This window comes from Myxocyprinus asiaticus, chromosome 1, assembly GCF_019703515.2.
Source record: "Myxocyprinus asiaticus isolate MX2 ecotype Aquarium Trade chromosome 1, UBuf_Myxa_2, whole genome shotgun sequence".
NCBI classification, from domain to species: Eukaryota; Metazoa; Chordata; class Actinopteri; order Cypriniformes; family Catostomidae; genus Myxocyprinus; species Myxocyprinus asiaticus.
The window spans coordinates 64,390,483-64,413,189 of record NC_059344.1 but is presented as its reverse complement, the minus strand read 5'-3'; the positions used below and the strand labels follow the sequence as shown (position 1 = coordinate 64,413,189).

Below are 22,707 nucleotides of genomic sequence, written 5' to 3'. Positions count from 1 at the left end.
ATCTATTTTGTGAAGTGCACCAGTCCCTCCTGCAGCAAAGCACCCCCACAACATGATGCTGCCACCCCCATGCTTCACGGTTGGGATGGTGATCTTCGACTTGCAAGCCTTACCCTTTTTCCTCCAAACATAATTATGGTCATTATGATCAAACAGTTCCATTTTTGTTTCATCACACCAGAGGAAATTTCTCCAAAAAGTAAAATCTTTGTCCCCATGTGCACTTGCAAACTGTAGTCTGGCTTTTTTATGGTGGTTTTGGAGCAGTGGCTTCTTCCTTGCTGAACAGCCTTTCAGGTTATGTCGATACAGGACTCGTTTTACTGTGGATATAGATACTTGTCTACCTGTTTCCTCCAGCATCTTCACAAGATACTTTGCTGTTGTTCTGGGTTTGATTTGCACTTTTCGCACCAATCTACGTTCATCTCTAGGAGACAGAATGCACCTCCGTCCTGAGCGGTATGATGGCTGCATGGTCCCATGGTGTTTATACTTGCGTACTATTGTTTGTACAAATGAAAGTGGTACCTTCAGGCATTTGGAAATTGCTCCCAAGGATGAACCAGACTTGTGGAGGTCCACAGTTTTTTTTCTGAGGTCTTGGCTGATTTCTTTTGATTTTCCCATGATGTCTAGCAAAGAGGCACTGAGTTTTGAAGGTAGGCTTTAAAATACATCCACAAGTACACCTCCAATTCAGTACACCACCTATCAGAAGCTAATTGCCTAAAGGCTTGACATCATTTTCTGGAATTTTCCAAGCTTCTTATAGGCACAGATCACTTAGTGTATGTAAACTTCTGACCCACTGGAATTGTGATATAGTCAATTAAAAGTGAAACAATCTGTCTGTAAACAATTGTTTGTAAAATTACTTGTGTCATGCACAAAGTAGATGTCTTAAATGACTTACCAAAACGATACTGTGCTAATATGAAATCTGTGGAGGGATTAAAAAAATGAGTTTTAATGACTTCAACCTAAGTGTATGTAAACTTCTTACTTCAGCTGTACATATTTTGAATGAATTAATTTTACACTTATAGCACTTTTCTTACACTACGCTTAAAGCACTTTTACACAGAGAACAGGGCACTCTCCTCAACCATCACCAGCCACCAGTATATTTTAATATGATTATTCAAGTGTTTTATCTACTATTGATGTTTGTATTGTACTACATTTATCAATTTAAGAGGTGAAACCTGTGATATGGCTGATACGAGTTCAATGTAATACTTTATTATTTTTACATTATGTACAGCCCACTGTTAATCTCATCAACAAAATCACTAACAAATACGTTTGTTGATGAAGGATTTTTGATTTCGTCAACAAAACGGAAAAGGTGCATCATGAAGGTTATTCAGTTGTTGAGAATGAAATGATGAAATTATAACAATAAAAATTATACTGCAAGATATTAACAGTGCAAGATATAAAGAGAAGAAGAAACCTATTGAGAATCTGTATGTGAGGAGGAGGAGGAGGAGGGCGTGGCGGGGCCGAGGGGAATGCACGCCCGGCACTGAGTTGCCCAATCAGCGGGAGAGAGATAAAGGAGGGATTTTGGCGATTTCTGCCGCTGAACACCGGCAAAATGAACCGCTTCAAAACGGGGTAAATACATCATTCAAACGCATCCTATTTATACATGAGATTCATCAATATAACCACAACATTTATGGAACAACTTACATCACAGTGAAGTGAATGAACAGATGAACTTGAACTAAATGACGCGCTAGTCAGAATATGCGTAATTTGCACCACATAACTTGCATTGTAAATACGCTTTTTCCATAAGAATCACGCTACACGCAATATGCTTTCACAGAAAATTAATACGTCTCTAAAGAATTCAGACTAAAAAGTAGCTAATACTTCAGTCTGTACATTGTTATTTCAGGAGCTCAGGTTTTTCACAGCAAGGATAATATGTACATTTATACTGTCTTTGTTACATGTTTACATTTATAAAATGTTTGTAATTTTTTTTTTCTAAATGTTCAAATATTTTTATTAAAGTTTGGTTCGTTACAGTTTTAAACTTTTTTTTTTGTCAGTTTTGCACATCAAGTAAAATATATTATTTTCGTTGACTAAAATTATATGTAATTTTTGTCAAGAGTAAAACTGACTAAAATGAATGAATATGACATGACAAAATATTGACTATTAAAGGATATTTTCGTCAAAAGACAAACTATGACTAAAACGAAAAACTGTGAAAATGAACAGTTGATAAAGCAATTGAAACAGTAATAACACTGTAAACAAAAAACAATATTGTTTGGGGTTAAAATATACTTCACTAAACATGAAAATAAAATGCTTAATTATGCGATAAAACAATTACAAGTACATTTCAGAAGTCATACTTATTAGTAAACATGCACAGTAACTTCACAGCACAGCGTAGATACAACGCGATCAGTCAACACACCGTTGTTCGATTCATAAAAGCATGACAACCCTACCAGACAACATATCCAAGCATTATAGCAGGTGAACGACTTGGCGAAACGGATAACAGATGAAAAATCCACCTAGACTGCAGCGATGCTGTTCTGAACTGTGTGAGTGTGGCTGAACTGAACAGCCGGTACTTCTTTCCTGTGTTTACAGACATGATGTAATGACGCAAGGAGGAACGATATAAGCCAGCGATTTCATGCCAAATCCGAGCGACAGCTTAAAATACTAATTAATTTCATAGGCTTAGCTAAGTTTATCGGGGTAAGGTAAGGACATTGTTTTGAACACTGATTGTTTATGTACTCTGTTTGTTCATTTTTTACCAAAAAATCTTACATAGTGCAGCTTTAAGAAAAAACAACACTGGCATCGGATCGTGATCGATATCGGCCGATACTGGGCGTTCAGGTATGGTAATCAGATCGGTGGTGTCGGTGCATCCCTATTTTTGAATAACTTAATATATCCAGACCAAAAAAAAATTAGTGTCATGTCATTGACCTAAGTAGCAAATTACAGTTCTGTTTAACGTTACTAAAGCATATTGGCTATTTATAAAAAATAGTGCTCTCAGCGCTCGTTAAGCCATTTCATGAGGGCTTTAATTATCGCACAAGGCCATATTGCGATTCAAAATTGAATTCGATAACCAGCTGCACAACAAACGCTAGGAAGAAAGCATTCAAGAATGTCAAACATAGCAACAGTAATCAAGGGGGCGGGGCTTAGTGCAGGGTCAATTGTGTAAGTGTGTGTGTTTGGCTATAACTGTTCTGTCCATATGAGTCCAAATGAGGGTGTGAGTACATCGGCACTAAAAATACCCAAGAGGCAGTTCATATATCGGATTGCAGCTGAGCCAGTGCTTCATGTGAGCAGAAAAAAGATTCACATTTCTTTTGCACTTTCCTTTACAAAAGTTAGAGACCCCCAAGAATGGTAGAAACCAGTGTGGATGGAGCCAAAATGACAGGTAGAGTGGAGCGATTAGTTTTGGGGTGTTATTGACTGGTGTGGTGTGAATGGCATGCTCTTTTATTAGACTGTCAGATATAGTGTAACGTTTCAAATCAGGTTGTCGAACCAGGTGCTTGTGTGAGCATGAAGTTTAAACTTATCTCTCGTTTGTGTGTTTGCATTTTCTTGAGTTCTGTTACTTCAGAAATAGTGAACTTGTCTTGTTGTCATATCAGTCTTGTGTGTAACTATTTATTTATCCTGTCATGCCGTTTGTAGTTCATAAATGTCATTGTAGTTTTGGATGACTTTCTCCAATGTGTGTCTTAAGTAGATGGATGAACTAATTTAAGAGTTTGATTGATTGAATTTGGACCGGCTAATCATTGAGATTAGTCAGTCATCTCCTTTTGCAGTTAGGGCCCAAAAAATAACGCCCTCAAAGTAAATGGCTGTTTGGAAAAGAATATTACGATGTACTGCACAGTATAGGCTGTACTGCATACTGTCTTCTATTTTTGTTTAATTACATGTGAAACACAGCATAATCCTTGTTTCAAACAGCAGTATGCCTGATTGTTACATTACCTTAAAGGGATAGTTCACCCAAAAATGAAAATTCTCTCATCATTTACTCACCCTCATGATATCCCAGGTGTGTATGACTTTCTATCTTCACCAGAACACATTTTAAGAAAAAAAAAAAAAAAAAAAAATCATAGCTCAGTAGGTCCTTAAAATGCAAGTGAATGGAGATTTCACAGACAGTCAGTATAAACATCATCGATACGACTCCAGCGGTTAAATTCATGTCTTCTAAAGCGACATGATCGCTTTTGATGCAAAAAAGATAAATGTACTTTTTTTAACTTCCAGTCAGTAGCGGTATGCACGTGATGTAATCGTATTGGCATTTGAAACATTATTGGACTCCACCCTTTTGTGAAGCCTTAACAGAAGCGATGGATTATAGTTAAAAGTACTTAAATATTGATTTTTTTTTAAACAAAAGTGATAATGTCTTCTAAAGGGACACGAATTTAACCGCTGGAGTCGTATCGATGACGTTTATACTGACTGTCTTGATTTTTGGAGCGAATTCACTTGCATTTTAAGGACCTACTGAGCTGAGATATTTTTCTGTTTTTCTTCAAATGTGTTCTGGTGAAGAAAGAAAGTCATACACATCTGGGATGGCATGAGGGTGAGTAAATGATGAGAGAATTTTCATTTTTGGGTGAACTATTACTTTAATGTAATAGTCACAAGACATGACTTCACATTGCAAGTTTAGGCTAATTTAATGAGTGTTCAGGTATCATGGTCAGTTTTGTGTAAAAATGTCAAATAATCAATGAAGATTAAAATTCGCAGCTGTAGTTACTTCCAAATAATTTGTTACACAGATGGAAGGTCAAGTCAAGTGCATTGAATTGTATGCATACTACTAGATATTGCAGCATTTGTAAGAGTCGTATGGTACTATGCTATTCTGAATGAAGCCTATGCGCATGTTTGTGTATGATTGTATGTCTTGTATATGTGTATTTTACATACAGGTGACCTTGTCAGTCGAGTGTATACAGTCTGTTACATGATCCTGGTGTTATTTTTTAACCCTTTGTTATTAACCTCTGTGAGTGTACAATCCCCTATGGGCTTTTCATTAATATCTTGACCTCATTTCAGGGTATTACAGTTCCTTTCAAAGAATTAGGGAGGGAGAAAGGCAGAAGATCTAGTATTACCAATCTCTTGCAGCAAAAACATGGAAGTAACTATTAGCCTATCTGGGCCTTTACACCAGGCTGAAAAGGATCAATGACACGGCTGATTTGTAATCTTTTAATTTATTCAAAAACATATTGAAAATGCTGTTGGAATGGTTCACCTAAAATGAAAATTCTCTCATCATTTACTCACCCTCATGCCATCCCAGATGTGTATAACTTTCTTTCTTCTGCTGAACACAAATGAAGATATTTAGAAGAATATCTCAGCTCTGTAGGTCCATACAATGCAAGTGAATGGGTGCCAAGATTTTGCAGCTCCAAAAGCACATAAAGGAAGCATAAAAGTAATCCATACGACCCCAGTGGATTAATCCATGTCTTCTGAAGCAATATGATAGGTGTGGGTGAGAAACAGATCAATATTTAAGTCTTTAAGTCAATAAATAACTTTCACATTCTTCTACTTTTGTTTTTGGCGATTCACATTCTTTGCGCATATTGCCACCTACTGGGCAGGGAAGAGAATTTTAGTCAAAAAGGACTTAAATATTTATCTGTTTCTCACCCACACCTATTATATTGCTTCTGAAGACTTATGGATTACTGTTATGCTGCCTTTATGTGCTTTTTAAACTTCAGAGTTTTGGACCCTGTTGACTTCTAAAAATCTTCATTTGTGTTCTGCAGAAGAAAGAAAATCATACACATCTGGGATGGCATGTGGGTGAGTAAATGATGAGAGAATTTTCATTTTGGGGTGAACTACCTCTTTAAATATGCCAGTTTCATGAAGAATTTTCAGTTTCTGTATTGAAATTAATTTTTATAAACATTTTTGTGGTGCTTTCAGGTAAAATTGTCAGGTGGTATAACCCTTCTCAGAGCAGTTAAAAAAAATAAAAAATACTATTAATTTTGGAGGAAAAAAAAAACATGGTCAAATCAAAGTAAGTGCGGCGTAACCAACATATAGGAAGCAGTTTTGTTGTCATGTGACAAGAAAACCATCAAACAGGAGTTGTTTCCCAAATGACACACTATGGACATACAATAAACACTACACACTCAGCCGTGTTGTGTATGATTTTTCAAAGTGTCGTATCGTCCCAAATGGAACATTTAACGTTTTTACAACACAAAAGCGTTTGCCGTTTAACAGCTGACAAAAGTGACGTTTCAAACGCATGCAATCTGTTGCCCGCTAGTTGCTCAGTTCAACACTTGTATCTCAAACAATGTTCATATTCACACAGCGTGGGTGATGGTAAAACATTCAACTTACGTTTGTAAAAGTGCTGTCTTTACAGAAGTTTCGCTAGTTGCTACATTCTCCATTATTTACAATTGTTTTTTCAGACCAGCAACGCAACCAGGTAACTTCACCCCCTCCACTACGTACGGCAAGCCCCGAGCGCTGAGTGCACAAAGTTTTGATTGTCGAAGAAGAGCGTCATCTGGGGACTCATATTACTCCTTCTTGTTGCTAACGTACTACTCGCACTACTTAAACTACAAAGGGAAGTAGAATAGCGCAGAAGTTTGCGGTTTGGAACGCACCTCACATTAAAAAATGTCAGATAATTTGACCTTTTATAACATAGCAAGTTTAGTTCAAGTTGTCAAATGGCATTACTCCCAAGAAAACTGAATATTCATGATCGAAAAATGTATGATCAGTAAGAAATATCTTTAGTCTTGAAAAAGATGTTTGAAAACTTTTTTGAAATTATTAAGGTGTGTATACTGACATATATTTAATGCATAATGAAAATATGCTATTACTTGATGGTTACACCACTTGACATTTTTTTATTATTATTATTTATTTTTTTCAATTTGAAATGCCCAATTCCCAATGTGCTTTTTAAGTCCTCGTGGTCGCGTAGTGACTCACCTCAGTCCGGGTGGCGGAGGACGAATCCCAGTTGCCTCTGCGTCTGAGACCGTCAACCTGCGCATTTTATCACGTGGCTTGATGAGTGCGTTTCCACGGAGACATAGCGCATGTGGAGGCTTCACGCCACCCACCGCGGCAACCACGCTCAACTCACCACACGCCCCACCGAGAACGAACCACATTATAGCGACCACGAGGAGTTTACCCCATGTGACTCTACCCTCCCTAGCAACCGGGCCAATTTGGTTGCTTAGGAGAACTGGCTGGAGTCACTCAGCATGCCCTGGGATTCGAACTAGTGAGTTAGCGAACTCCAGGGGTGGTAGCCAGCGTATGCTACCCAGGCCCCAATCAAAACCTTTGTTGAGAATGGTATAGCGTTTTGTTTTTTGTATTTCCAAAAGTGTACGAAACCAACATGAAGACAAGATTACATGTCTAAGAGCTTTAAACAGGTGTTAATCTTAAATATCCTTGTTTGTCATTGACGCTTTCAACAACACAATAGCTGGCTACTAAGTTATGGGTGTGTATCACTTTTGAAAATAGTTTAGTTTTTGGAAACTTCTTTGTTTCCCACTTTAGTGTAGGTTCAAGTTTATATTACAGTTGTTTATGAACCACAGATATGGAATGATATCTTCTTACAAAGTGTCTTTTGATAAATACAACACATCTATTAACTGATTGTGTTTGTGTGTGTTCTCAGAGTCTCCCGTGGTAAATGCAGCCGTCAAGAGTGAAAAGAAGGCTAATGGAAACTCTCTCTTTAGCTGGGTTCTGGTGTTGGCCCTGCTCGGGGCCTGGTTGTCTGTGGGTGTCGTCTGGTTTGACATTGTCGACTATGACAGTGTGGCTGGTAAGTACGTTTTAAAAACTTTTTAAAATAGAAAAAGCCTTTTTAATAACTCTTGTGTTTGTGCAAAATGAAGCATGATTTTAGAAGGTCATTTATAATTATAAGTGTTGCCAAGAAGTTTGATTATGAAGAGACGTCTGGGAAATTGCACAATGCCATTACAGTATACAGGAGCCATAATACCCAGATAGTAAAATAGCTTTGGGCCGAATTCGGCATAATTTCGGCAGTGAGTTTAGCCCACATACCGTCCAAATTTGGCCCAAAAGTCACTTGCCAAAGTAAGTATTGGCCTAGAATTGTTTTATTTGTTTTATTTTTTCTCCCCAATTTGGAATGCCCAATTCCCAATGCGCTCTAAGTCCTCGTGGTGGCGTAGTGACTCAATTCGGGTAGCAGAGGATGAATCTCAGTTGCCTCCGCGTCTGAGACGTCAATCCGCGCATCTTATCACGTGGCTTGTTGAACGCGTTACCGCGAAGATGTAGCGCGTGTGGAGGCTTCACGCTACTCTCCGTGGCATCCACGCTCAACTCACCACGTGCCCCACCGAGAGCGAGAACCACACATTATAGCGACCACAAGGAGGTTACCCCATGTGACTCTACCCTCCCTAGCAACCGGGCCAATTTGGTTAATATGACTTTCATAACACCTACAGGCATGCTGTAGAAGTGTTACCGTGGTGTGTGATAAATGTAACAGGAAATGAAATTTAAGCTGTATGATGTGAATAACCCTATATTTGATGTGTACATTATGGTAGTCAATGTAAAACACATCCTCAGATAACAGAAATCTGATTTCTTCCTTCTCGCCTGAAGGCACTTTAGGAGGAGTCATTGATGCTGATGGTGATGGAGACTTTGATGTTGAAGATGCCAAAGTTTTGTTGGGTTAGTGAGCTTTATTTTCTCATATGAAGGTGTTGGGATCCTTGCATGACTGACTGAGGTGTAACCGCATTCATATTCAGAGCGGCAGATTCAACAGAGACTAGACAGTGTTTAGATATAAAATGCGATCTTTGACAAGGCATGTAGACACTGACAATCTAACTGATACTAGGTTAATGATATATAGCAATAAGGCTCCCTTTTGCCTCTGACTCTTGTTGCATTTTTTCTTTTATAAACTAACATTTTTCAGACAAAAGATTTAATGAAATGGTCTAACCTTAAGCCTTTCCCATATGACTACATTTAAGGGTGAATCTCAAGAAAACATGTCCAGTTTTTCACAGTATACACCGATCAGCCACAGCATTAAAACCATCTGCCTAATATTGTGTAGGTCCCCCATTCTGAGATGATATTCTTCTCAACACAATTGTACAGAGCGGTTACACAAGTTACTGTAGACTTTGTCAGTTCAAACCAGTCTGGTCATTCTCTGTTGACCTCTCTTATCAACAAGGCATTTCCGTCCACAGAACTGCCGCTCACTGGATGTTTTTTGTTTCTGGCACCATTCAGAGTAAATTCTAGAGACTGTTGTGTGTGAAAATCCCAGGAGATCAGCAGTTTCAGAAATACTCAAACCAGCCCGTCTGAAAGAAAATGAAGCTTATTTTAGAACCATTTGGATTTTTTGCATTGTTTTCATGACAATTATGCACAAAGTTGTTCATAATTGTATGCAACAAATACTGCAGTGATGTACGCATAAAATATTATTATTTTGAATTATGGTAAAAAAAAAAAATCATGAACTTTTCACACGGAAATGTTTTTTTTTGTTGTTGTTTTTTTTATACTAAATAATTTTTTATTTCTAAATTTCCTTAAATTTTTTTGGGTGAAATGTGACCTAGACATTATTGTGAGATTCACCCATGACAATGTAAATGTACTCTTCCGTTTTATCTCAAATGCAGAAATGTGTCTGAATTTGAGAAGCTGTGGTTCACTTTTAACACGTTGTGTCCTCGCAGTTTGACTGTGCAGTGTGTGTTAGAAAATATATTTACATATTTTGCATGTAACTAGCTGGTTTGTGTCTATGCTACACGTGTATGTCAAATCTAAAATATTTGGCTTCCTCACATGTGATTGATATCTACTCTCAAGAGCAGTCGACACTGCTGTAGATCAAATTGTCTGGTGGAAATGACTGTTTAAATGAATGTGTGTGTGTGTGCATGTGTAAATGTGTATTCTTATTTATCATTCTATACAATTTTCTCCCTTTCTAAATCAGAAAATGCTACTGTGGTTGATAGAAAAAAACCCTCAAGAAAAGATATCACAGTGGAAGAAGACCGTATCCAAGCAGCCCAATCCAAGCATACTTGTAAAGGCTTTTTTCATGTCTTTCATGAGCCCTGCTGTCCTCACGCCTGGTGTTTGATTGGCATTTGTGTTTGCTTGCACTAGGGATTCAACTTTCTTTTGATTATCGAAAACCTGTAAAACAATCTAGCATTGCAGCATCGTTTATCAGTTTGGTTGCTATGAGACATCTCTGTTGACAATCATGGTACCACTGAAAATGACAACAAAATCAATCTCAAAATTAAAAATAAGGCCCCACTTTGATACGTAGTGTATAGTTGTCAGGTATTTGTCACTGAATTTTGAATTTAGTGAAAAGTCACATCAAGCATTTTCATTTTCAAGCATCATTTTCATGATCGGTAATTGGTGACACTTCCGAATGCTCGGGTACTCGACTCTGCTCGCTTTACTTTTCTGAGCTTGCTTTTCCACTGCAGTTTAGTGCCGCCTCAACATGGGTGGGATTATAGGCTGATTGTCATAGTTGCGTCGCCCCATCCAGCTCTCGTTGGATCCTGTTCTCGGCTACTAACGAGAGGAACGTCTGCACCTCGTTTATTGAACACGGCATGGTTTTGCGCACAGCCATTTCTTTTTACAATTTGAAAGTCGCGTAAACAAATGATATTGCTGTCGCTGTTGCTAACTTGAAAACTAGCGGGTTGAGGGGCCCGGGTAGCTCAGTGGTAAAAGACAATGGCTACCACACCTGGAGATCGCTAGTTCGAATCCCAGGGTGTGCTGAGTGACTCCAGCCAGGTCTCCTATGCAACCAAATTGGCCCGGTTGCTAGGGAGGGTAGAGTCACATGGGGTAACCTCCTCGTGGTCGCTATAATGTGGTTCGTTGTAGGTGGGGCGTGTGGTGAGTTGAGCGTGGATGCCGCGGTGGATGGCATGAAGCGTCCACATGCGCTATGCTTCCATGGCAACGCGCTCAACAAGCCACGTGATAAGATGCATGGGTTGATGGTCTCAGACGCGGAGGCCACCCGGACCTCATCCTCTGCCACCCAGACTGAGGCGAATCACTACGCGACCACGAGGACTTAAAAGCCCACTGGGAATTGGGCATTCCAAATTGGGTGAAAAAAAAAAAAACTAGCGGGTTGATGTCCCGTGACGCTGGTAGTGACGATTCTCTCTGACCAATTAGTGATCTGCAGGGTTTTGACGTCACATTTAGTATCGGCTTGGCTCATTTGGAACCTAGACTGAGGTGGTACTAAAAAAAGTAACAGGTACCAGGTACTATCCACAGTGGAAAACCCCCCAAAAGCGAGCAGAGTCGAGTCGAGCCATGCAGTGGAAAAGCCCCATTAGAGAAGCTGCAACAAGATACTGTAGATTTTTATTTAACTACTTCATTCATATCAATTCATGCATCACCTAATTTCATAATAACATATAGGCCTGGCCTACAGGAATGAACAGTTTATGTTTAATCTGTCTAATATTGTGTTGTTCATACTATACAATGATTTATTGCTTATCTTTGTTGAATAATACAGATGATAAAGAGCTTTAAAAATAATCGCATATTAAATCGCAATCGCAATATTGGTAAAAAAAAAAAAATCGCAATTAGATTATTTTCCAAAATCGTTCAGCCCTAGAATATAATGTTGTCACGGTACCAAAATTTCAGTTGTCGGTACCGATACCAGTGAAATTTCACGGTTCTCAATACCAATTTCGATACCAAAGAAAGAATTTGCTAATATGATAATGTGCTACTGAACACACCCCTTTAGCCTATTTAAAGTTAAATTTCAATGTAAATAATAAATTAAAGATATGCATGTTTCCTTCGTGTTTCTAACGCTTGTTTGTTTTTAAGCAGGGTCCTACTGAAATCCGTTTTTTATTTTATTTTATTTTTTAATTATTTTTCCAGTAATCCATGTTTTAAAGTTTTATTTCATTTCATTATCAAAATGGTTTCTAATCAGAAAGTTTTACTTAAACTTTTAAAAACTTTTTTTAACAAGTAAAAAATTTAACAATTACTTTTCAACATACCATTGCATTTTTAACAAACTTTTATTCAATACAAAAGCGCTCTTGCTTGTGATATATTGCTTAATTTTTTATTATTACTACAATCATTATTAATTATTATTTATTAGTATTATTATTATTATTATTTCTACAGTGAGGATTATATTTTACTATACAGTTAATATATTTCTGCTGCAATTGCTTCAATTTCAGGCATTTAGATTTTATTATGAAACATGCTTTTATTGTAACGTGTATTTTTGACGGAAGTTTAATAAACAGTTCGCTACATTGCACAGTGTGATCGTTAAACTGCAAATGCTGTGATTTAATAATATAAATTATATAAAAATAATGCTTCAGAGTGGATTAGTGCTCTGCTCTGTTATCTCATACAACGCGAATGATTCTCAATGTCTGTGGAGTTTCCAGTGTATGAGAGGTCTGCTTCACACATTCATTTAAAGCTCACGCAGCTCATACTGACTAAGATTGCAGCATTTTGCAGTTTAATAATCATGCTAGGACATATCACGATTTTAATGGGATTAGTTGTGCATTTCAGTGTAAAAGGAGTAACCGAGCACATGCTGAAATAAGCGTGTGAGCATTTGAAAGCTGTTGTGTGTCAGTAAAACAGCGTGCGGTTACCGGATTGAGTCGGTGCTCGGTACTACCGGTACTGTAGAATCACTGGTATTGTTACATCTTCTTTATTTTAGTACCGACTTGGTACCAAAGTACCGGTACTTTTGACAACACTAGTAGAATCTAGTATACTGGCATGTTGGTTTGTCGTTTGATGTTTGTGAAGAAAAGATTTTAGTCTGACTTGGCACTTGGCACCCAAACTTGATTGGCTCTGTAGTAACAACATTTTTGAGACTGCAGTTCATTGGTTGGCTGATGCATCACTTTGTAGATACCTAGTCTGTCGCAACCTTTAAGAAATCAGGGAGATTTGTGATGTTGAAATGCAACGAGCTTCTGTAGCCTTGACAACAACAATAATGAACACATTTTACTTGGGATGCATCATACCAATACTCTTGTTTATTTACTGGTACTTGAAAAAAATGAGACATAATTTAAGTATTTTGAAATATTTTGAAAACCACGCACCCCACCGAGAGCGAACCACATTATAGCGACCACGAGAAGGTTACCCCATGTGACTCTACCCTCCCTAGCAACCGGGCCAATTGGTTGCTTAGGAGACCTGGCTGGAGTCACTCAGCGGACTATAGCTTTTTAATCGATTTATAGAATGTAAAAAAAATAAATAAAAATGAAATGCCAATGAGTTCTAACTGTAGAATCCTCCGGCGCCGGACAAAGAGGAACATGGAGGAATAATAATAAATACAAAAAACCTGTTAATCAGTAAACTCTAAGTCCTGTCTGTGATGTCTCTTAACCAATACATAAGAATGACTTTAAAAAAAGGTCAAGAATCTGTTTTGATTTATGATGCTTTAGTGTTCAGCTATAGTGTCCTGGCGAGTACAAAGTATCGGTTCTCAAACTCAGTCTTTCGCAATTGGTGCATCTCTGCTTTCTAGAATAGTGTCATCTGTGGTCTTGTATACAGAGTTTGCTGTCATGTCATTTTGTGCTGGGATGATGGTAATTTCCAAACACCTGAGACAGGTGCACCAAGCAGTGTTGGCAACATTACCCTAGGAATTAGGTGTTTGTGAGGTGTTTGTGCCCGAAAGCATGTATTGGATCAATACAGAACATTGGATTGCTGTTGTTTTGGGGCCTGCATTGTTTCCCGATTGTGAGTTGCAGCAATTACACATCTTAATTTCTGGGAAATTTCATAATTCATGATTTGTCCCACTTGCAGATGAGAGGCCTAAGGAAGTGGGGCTAAAAAAGGATAGAGGTACTTGGCACGAGTTCTGGTGTCTGTGGCATAATTACTGGCATGCTTTAACTGCAGTTAGTACTGGCTGTTTGATGAAGACTCAAAGCATGGTGAAAAGATGTTTGTCTCAGTTTTATTCATTTGTTGGTTGACTAATGTGTTTAAGCTCTTAGCCTACTGTCTTTAAGGATACTAAAGGCTCTTAAATAAGCTTTTGCATGTTAATTATAATATCCATATTACTGATGGTTAATTTTTTCACATATGCTACAGTTCTTAAGATTTTATTTTAATTTGGTTCTAATATTTATAGAATTATTAATTTTTGTAAGGCCAGAAGGCCTTTATTTCTCACTAATACGTTTAAAGATCCCTTATGAAAATTAGCCTTGATTTTACAACAGTAACCTAATTTAATTATTGTAACTGACAGCAAAATGTACTATGTTTTCGTTACCGTTACTGTTATAGAGCCCTTTAAAGGACAGGAAGGGATTTTTTTTTCCTCACAAAAAGTTTCGAGTTTCACATAATAGTTTTGCGTTCCCTCACAATTACTTTGGGTTCCCTCGTGATAAATTAACCATGGTTTTATTACAGTAATATTGTAGTAACCATGTCTGTAGTACAGAAATTTTTTTGTGTGGCATAAACCATGGATTGGTTACAGTTAACCTATATTGTAGTAACCTTCACTAACCATGGTTAATCTTGTGGTTACTATGGTTTTACTACAAATACCATTGTTTTTTTTTTTTTGTTTTTTTTTCTCCCAATTTGGAATGCCCAATTCCCAATGTGCTTTTTAAGTCCTCGTGGTCGCGTAGTGACTTGCCTCAATCCGGGTGGCGGAGGACGAATCCCAGTTGCCTCCGCGTCTGAGACCATCAACCCACACATCTTATCACGTGTCTTATTGAGCGTGTTGCCATGGAGACATAGGGCGTGTGGAGGCTTCACGCCATCCACCGCAGCAACCACGCTCAACTCTCCACGCACCCCACCGAGAACGAACCACATTATAGCGACCACGAGGAGTTTACCCCATGTAACTCTACCCTCCCTAGCAACCGGGCCAATTTGGTTGCTTAGGAGACCTGGCTGGAGTCACTCAGCATGCCCTGGGATTCGAATTAGCGAACTAGCGAACTCCAGGGGTGGTAGCCGGCGTATTTTACCACTGAGCTACCCAGGCCCCACAAATACCATTGTTAAATTATGGTCACTGTTTAAAAACCATGGTTAATTTTCATAAGGGTTAACAAAATAAATTTTTTATTGCCATAGTTTAAATTTTCCTGAATTATTACTATGGTTTCACTATGAATATTATGGTTAAAATATGATTACTGTTGTAAAACCATTGTACATTTTGTGGTTACAATAGTTTTACTACAAAATATAAATACCATATTTCAACTATGGTTACTGTAGTAAAACTATAGTTAATTTATTGAGAGTGAACGTAAAATGTATTGCGAGGGAATGTAAAATGTTTTGTGAGGGAATGCAAAACTTGTCGTGAGGGAACGCAAAAACATTTCAGATCCTCTAAGGGGCGCCGTAGTTTGTGTTTAAAATAATCACAAAATTTTCATGAAGACAGACTTAAAAACTCAGACGATCGTGATTTCACCAAATCAAAGTCAGGTGGTGTTATTATATATACAGCTCGGAAAAAATTAAGAGACCACTGAAAAATTCTAATTTTCTCTGGATTTATTATTTATAGGTTTGTGTTTGAGTAAAATGAATATATTTGTTTTATTCTATAAAGTACTGACAACATTTCTCCCAAATTCCAAATAAAAATATTGTCATTTAGAGCATTTATTTGCAGAAAATGACAACTGGTCAAAATAACAAAAAAGATGCAGTGTTTTCAAACCTTGAATAATGCAAAGAAAACAAGTTCATATTCATTCCTAAACATCACAATACTAATGTTTTCACTCTGGAAGAGTTCAGAAATCAATTTCATGCGTCTTGGCATGCTTTCTACCATTCTTTGGGGAACATTGTCAGAGCAGAAGGAAGCAAGTTTTCTTCCAGGATAATCTTGTACGTGGCTTGATTCATGCATGCTGAAGCACCCCCAGATCATCACAGTGGGTGCGAGACACTGTGGCTTGTAGGCCTCTTCAGGTCTCCGTCTAATCATTAGATGACCTGGTGGAGGATCTGTGATGATGTGGGGGTGCTTCAGCAAGGCTGGAATCGGGCAGATTCGTCTTTGTGAAGGATGCATGAATCAAGCCACATATAAGTTTATCCTGGAAGAAAACTTGCTTCCTTCTGCTCTGACAATGTTCCCCAACTCTGAGGATTGGTTTTTCCAGCAGGACAATGCTCCATGCCACACAGCCAGGTCAATCAAGGTGTGGATGGAGGAGCACCAGATCAAGACCCTGTCATGGCTAACCCAATCTTCAGACCTGAACCCCATTGAAAACATCTGGAATGTGATCAAGAGGAAGATGGATGGCCACAAGTCATCAAACAAAGCCGAGCTGCTTGAATTTTTGCACCAGGAGTGACATAAAGTCACCCAACAGAAATGTGAAAGACTGGTAGAGAGCATGCCAAGATGCATGAAAGCTGTGATTGTAAATCAGGGTTATTCCACCAAATATTGATTTCTGAACTCTTCCTAAGTTAAACCATTAGTATTGTGATGTTTAAAAATGAATATGAACTTGTTATCTTTGCATTATTCAAGGTCTGAAAACACGGCATCTTTTTTGTTAGTTTGACCAGTTGTCATTTTCTGCAAATAAATGCTCTAAATGACAATATTTTTATTTGGAATTTGGGAGAAATGTTGTCAGTACTTTATAGCATAAATAAAAAATGTTCATTTTACACAAACACATACCTATAAATAGTAAATCCAGAGAAACTGATCATTTTGCAGTTGTCTCTCAATTTCAGATTCCAGAGCAAAAAAAATTATTATTGCTTATTTGTCAATTACTCACATTGGAAAATAATGATAAAACAGAGCAAATGGTTGCAAAAATGCACCTTTGTTTGAACAGCCCCTAAGACAGCACTAAGACAGCTCAGCAGCATGCTGTATATGTTTGCATGAGAGAAGTAAGATGTGCATTTTGAGATGTGAACTTAGTATTTTGTCCCACTCATTCTCAGAGCATCCCACCCGGGATATTGGGCAAAAGCTGAAAACAGCTCTGAAGGAGCAGCTACGAATTATTCACGAGAAGATTGAAGCCAAAAAGATTGCCAAACTAGCCCTTGCTGAGGTCCGTAGTGTTTTGGCACAAGAGGAAGAAGAGAGGAGAGCCGCTCTTGCTGTTAAGAAAGCCAAAGAGGAGGCAGAAGCTAAACTTCGAGAGGAACAACAACGAATTGAACAGGAGAAATTAGCCAAGCAGAAGGCAGAGAGGGAGCGAACAGAACAAGAACAAATGGTCAAAGAACAGGCAGAAAAAGAAAGGATTGAAAAAGAGAGAGCAGAAAAAGAACGGATTGAAAAAGAGAGAGAAGAAAAAGAGAGACTGGCCAAAGAAATGGCAGAAAAAGAAAGGATTGAAAAAGAAAAACTGGCCAAAGAAAAGGCAGAAAAAGAAAGGATTGAAAAAGAGAGAGCAGAAAAAGAAAGGATTGAAAAAGAGAGAGAAGAAAAAGAGAGACTGGCCAAAGAAATGGCAGAGAAAGAAAGGATTGAAAAAGAGAGAGCAGAAAAAGAAAGACTGGCCAAAGAAAAGGCAGAAAAAGAAAGGATTGAAAAAGAAAGACTGGCCAAAGAAAAGGCAGAAAAAGAAAGGATTGAAAAAGAAAGACTGGCCAAAGAAAAGGCAGAAAAAGAAAGGATTGAAAAAGAAAGACTGGCCAAAGAAAAGGCAGAAAAAGAAAGGATTGAAAAAGAGAGAGCAGAAAAAGAAAGACTGGCCAAAGAAAAGGCAGAAAAAGAAAGGATTGAAAAAGAAAAGGCAGAAAAAGAAAGGTTTGAAAAAGAGAGAGCAGAAAAAGAAAGACTGGCCAAAGAAAAAGCAGAAAAAGAAAGGATTGAAAAAGAAAGACTGGCCAAAGAAAAGGCAGAAAAAGAAAGGATTGAAAAAGAAAGACTGGCCAAAGAAAAGGCAGAAAAAGAAAGGATTGAAAAAGAAAGACTGGCCAAAGAAAAGGCAGAAAAAGAAAGGATTGGAAAAGAAATACTGGCCAAAGAAAAGGCAGAAAAAGAAAGGATTGAAAAAGAGAGAGCAGAAAAAGAAAGACTGGCCAAAGAAAAGGCAGAAAAAGAAAGGATTGAAAAAGAAAAGGCAGAAAAAGAAAGGATTGAAAAAGAAAGACTGGCCAAAGAAAAGGCAGAAAAAGAAAGGATTGAAAAAGAAAGGATTGAAAAAGAGAGAGCAGAAAAAGAAAGACTGGCCAAAGAAAAAGCAGAAAAAGAAAGGATTGAAAAAGAAAGGATTGAAAAAGAAAGGCTGGCCAAAGAAAAGGCAGAGAAAGAAAGGTTGGAGAAAGAGAGAGCAGAAAAAGAAAGAATTGCTAAAGAAAAGGCAGAGAAAGGAAGGATGGAAAAGGAGAGAGCAGAAAAGGAAAGATTGGCCAAGGAAAAGGCAGAGAAAGAAAGGCTGGAGAAAGTGAGAGCAGAAAGTGAGAGACAGGCCAAAGAAAAAGCAGAAAAAGAAAGACTGGTCAAAGAAAGGGCAGAGAAAGAAAAGAAAGAGGGTGCAGACAAAGAGAAGGCAGACAAAGGAAGGTTTGCAACAAAGAAATCAGAAAACGAAAAGGTCGAAAAAGTCAAAAAGGAAAAAGGCAAACTAGCTGAGGAAAAAATAGAAAAAGAAAAAGAGAGAGCAAGAAAGGAAAAGACCGCTAATGGACATGGACGAAAAGCTGACCAATCAGAAAACAAAAAGGAGGTAGATGATGACAAGAATAGCAAAGAAGAGAAATTATCAACCAGAGGTCTACTTAAATCTTCAAACAAGAAAAACAAGTAATTTTATATGGAACGCCAAAAGGGTCAGAAGCAGAGACAACCTGATTAAGGTTTGATACATGCTGACCTAAGGGATTTACTGTAAGAGCAATGTTGGGGAGGAACTGACTGAAAATAGTGACGCTACTAACTTAACTGCATTTTTCAGTAGCGTGACAGTCACTCTCGCTACTTTCAAAACATTGTAACTTTTCCAGGAACACGCTACTTTTATCAACGAGTGATGCAGTGTTATGCAGCATTGCTGTTTTTATCGTATTGTATTATGTGAGCAAATGCAATATCAAACCTCACCTAAAATATTCTCTTTCTTCTAAGTAGCGTTGGAAAGTCAAATTCATTTAGCAGAATCGGTTTGTTCAGATGGTTCATGTAAATCAACGATTCACTGATTTATTTGAGTCGCAGCGCAGACGTCCCTGCATTTGAAATATTTAGTAGTTTTATTAGTTGTATTTAGTCTAAATTTAGGTGTTTAAGTGGCAGATAAATACTGCCCTGATTGCCAAAGTATATAATAAAATCTGATAGTATCTTTATAGTGTATTTGAAAAGATACTGTCCACTGAAATCGCTTCAATGTAGTTAGCTACTTTTTGTTTGAAACTGATATAGCTAACTGCTTTAAGGGTTGCTTGACTGTAGTTGAACTAGTAAAAATTAAAGCTTCTTGGAACAGGCGATATGACGATATATATCGTGGCGATGATATAAAGTGTCAGTCGATAGGGATTTTGCTATATTGTGTTTATCGCGGTGTGTAAATATTCATGTGCGCAGTGTGGGCTTATCTATCAGTGGGCTGGGCTTCACGTGAGACTGAGAGAATTTAAGAAACATAGACAGGGTGTTTATGGCATTCAGAATTTTTCGGCAGCCGGCCAAGCAAATTCAATAACATTCAACCCTCGTTCGGTGCTTCATCCGACGTGCTCATCTCTGTTTCATGTGAGTGTCGCGTGCGCTTTCTATGGAGCACGCAAGTGTGCGCGAGTCCAGCAGGATTCTCAATATTTACAGGAGAGCGCAGAGGGGGATCACTCACGCTACTCAATCATTTTTGACCCAGGAAAACCATTTCCACAGAACGGGACGGCTCTCAAAGAAGTCAAGAAAATGAAGAGGAGCTTGTTATTAACACAGGTGTGACATCTGTGATGTGGGTTCACAAAAGCCAACACAGAGCAGAAAAATGTCGTCGCACGACGATAATCAATCGTAATACAAGCAATTTGTTTTACCCTACTCGGCGTGAAGCATGCATAAGAATATTATGAAAGCCGAAAGATGCGCTCCGCATTCTGTACATTTTTTTTCCAAGAAGTGTTTATATTTATTTAATATTTATTTTCTGCAAGAAGTGTTTGCATAATTTTGGAAATTTTCTGCAAGTAGTGTTTGTTGGATTTTTTTTTTTCTTGTGCATTATTTTCTTTGTTGCATTGCTTGTTTTTTCTACTTTGATTATTGCCAAGTTCCAAATAAAGAAAACATTATATAAGTAGTAGTATTTGGAAGTATTTAATTCACTGACAGGATTATCCAAAAAGACAGGATTATTCAAAAATAGGCATTACAATATGATTATTTAATATATTTACCAATTTTTATTGATTTTATAACAAAAATGCACTATATTGTGATACCTGTATATCGTTATCGTGATATAAAATTACTCGTATCGTGATATAAGATTTTGGTCATATCGCCCACCCCTAAAAGCTATAATTTTAAAGTATATTTTATTAATTTGTTCTGACAGGCAGCAAAAATCTGATATTTGGTGTACCCAACTTGAATCCAACTTTTGGAATTGATTTCGTATTTGACTTTTTATTATTTATTTTTTTTATTATTATTTTTTTTGCTGTTCACACTGTACTTATTTGTATGTGACTTGAAATGTGACTTGAAATCAGATTTATGGAGTTTGAGTCTGAACTGTTTTAAGTCGTTTTTCTTTTTAATAATTCGCAAAGCACAATGAGTTCATGCACCATGGCGAACTGTTCAAAATGGACTGGAGCAGTGGCAAAACTCTCCAGTTTTCCGACGTGGCTTGTTACTTTTCTCTTGCCGCCGTGCTGACGTTTACGTCATTACTATGACAACCAATGTAGATTTACTGGATTATTACGTTTACTGTCTGAACAAATGGATCTGATTTCATCAGAAGTGTACAAAGTACAAAGAAATTAAAGTATGTGTACTGTCGATTGTTCTCAAAAGTAGTTAGCCAAAAACACACTAATGAATGTAAAAAAGTTTCCACAATTAATTGTACTTAAGCATTAAAGTTTTTATTTTATTTTTTGTACTAGAAATCAATAGACTGGAGGGATTTTCTTGTCAAAGTACCTTTTTGATGTACAAACTTTGTAAAGCAACCTGTTTAATCACAATTTTAGGACACATCAGATGTTAAACTGAAACCTGAAACTTTAAATTCAGTAGCTGCTGATTTCATAGTTGTTTGACATTTGAATATAGTTGTCTATGGACTGATGGTTGATCTTGTTCACGCTTGAGTCAAGTGTGCCCAACTTTATCACTGATTATAATTCAAACGTAGTGCTTTAGGTCAAAGACTGTTGTGGTGACTGAAGAAACGTTGCTTCAAAAGGACGAATGGCTATTTGTGGCCAATTGCATTTTACAGTGAAATTAATTTCATTGCCTGTTTTTATGTAAAACTTTTTTTGTTTGTTTTTGATAAGAGGAAAGAAAGTCATAATGACTTGCAAAATATGCTCTGTTTACCTTGATGGCCTAGAGTACATTCTTCATACTTTAAATGCCTGGATTTCATCACTTTCAACATGATGGTGGATTTGCTAAACAAACTGAGGTTAAGTGCTGTGTGAACATATCAGATTATGAATTGTTTTCTAGGATTGAATGAGATTATTTGAACTGAGGAAAATGCTTTCTGAATGCAACTTGCTGAAGATATTATGGGGATTATTTTACATATAATTAATCTTACACTTCTGGATTTCTTTATCATTTGACGACTTTATCATTCTCACATACACCTTTCAACAACATATGCAGATTGGAAAATTGTGCTAATTTGTACCAATTTTCTTTCAACTCATAATTGCTTGCTTATTTGTATACATTGGGATTGTTTTGTCCAGTGTTTTGAGACATCGATCTTTAGTTCTGTAGTGGTTGACTTGTTTTATGGTAGTGTGAAATGATTTACGGTTTTCTTATATGGTAGTAATCGTAGGCACAGTGGTCCCAAATAGTGTTTGGACACTTAAGCCACACTTAAAATGCATTAGATGAAATATCATACCAAGTGGCATCTGCAAGCAAATGCTGCTAGATATTTTCCTCTGAACTAACTTTAAACTTAACACTTTTCTAAGCCATTTTTAGAATGACTTTTAATCAAGTGGTGTTTTAGTGGATGTATGAAGTCATCCACAGGTGTAGTTCAGCACATTAACTTTCAACATGTTCTGGGTGTCGCAATACTTTAATTTTGAACCGTACCTATCGTATTATCATTTAACACCTGTCGAGTGCCATTTTGTTAAATGTCTCGCTTGAAAAGTGTGCATAAGTGTCCAAATACTTTTTACGGCCACTGTATGTTTATTGATTTTAAAGTATTCATTGAAGTGGTTTATCATCTGTGTTCATGTAAAATA

At 37.4% G+C, this 22,707-nt stretch overlaps 1 protein-coding gene across 44 annotated transcripts in view; it reads left to right on the top strand.

The window, feature by feature from the left end:
* unm_hu7910 (un-named hu7910) overlaps window positions 1–22,707 on the top strand; it is a 43,527-nt gene that overhangs the window by 1,750 nt on the left and 19,070 nt on the right. The window contains exons 2-8 of one of the 44 annotated variants that reach the window (XM_051672451.1): window positions 7,778–7,927; window positions 8,752–8,823; window positions 10,127–10,219; window positions 14,056–14,094; window positions 17,227–17,804; window positions 17,940–17,999; window positions 18,270–21,017. In XM_051672451.1, coding sequence (XP_051528411.1) covers window positions 7,778–7,927; window positions 8,752–8,823; window positions 10,127–10,219; window positions 14,056–14,094; window positions 17,227–17,804; window positions 17,940–17,999; window positions 18,270–19,046 — 1,769 coding nt within the window. In that variant the 3' untranslated portion in view covers window positions 19,047–21,017. Of the gene's footprint in view, window positions 1–3,297; window positions 3,455–7,777; window positions 7,928–8,751; window positions 8,824–10,126; window positions 10,220–14,055; window positions 14,095–17,226; window positions 21,018–22,707 lie in introns of those variants that run through there. The other 43 variants (XM_051672146.1, XM_051672014.1, XM_051671777.1 and 40 more) reach the window with 43 other exon arrangements.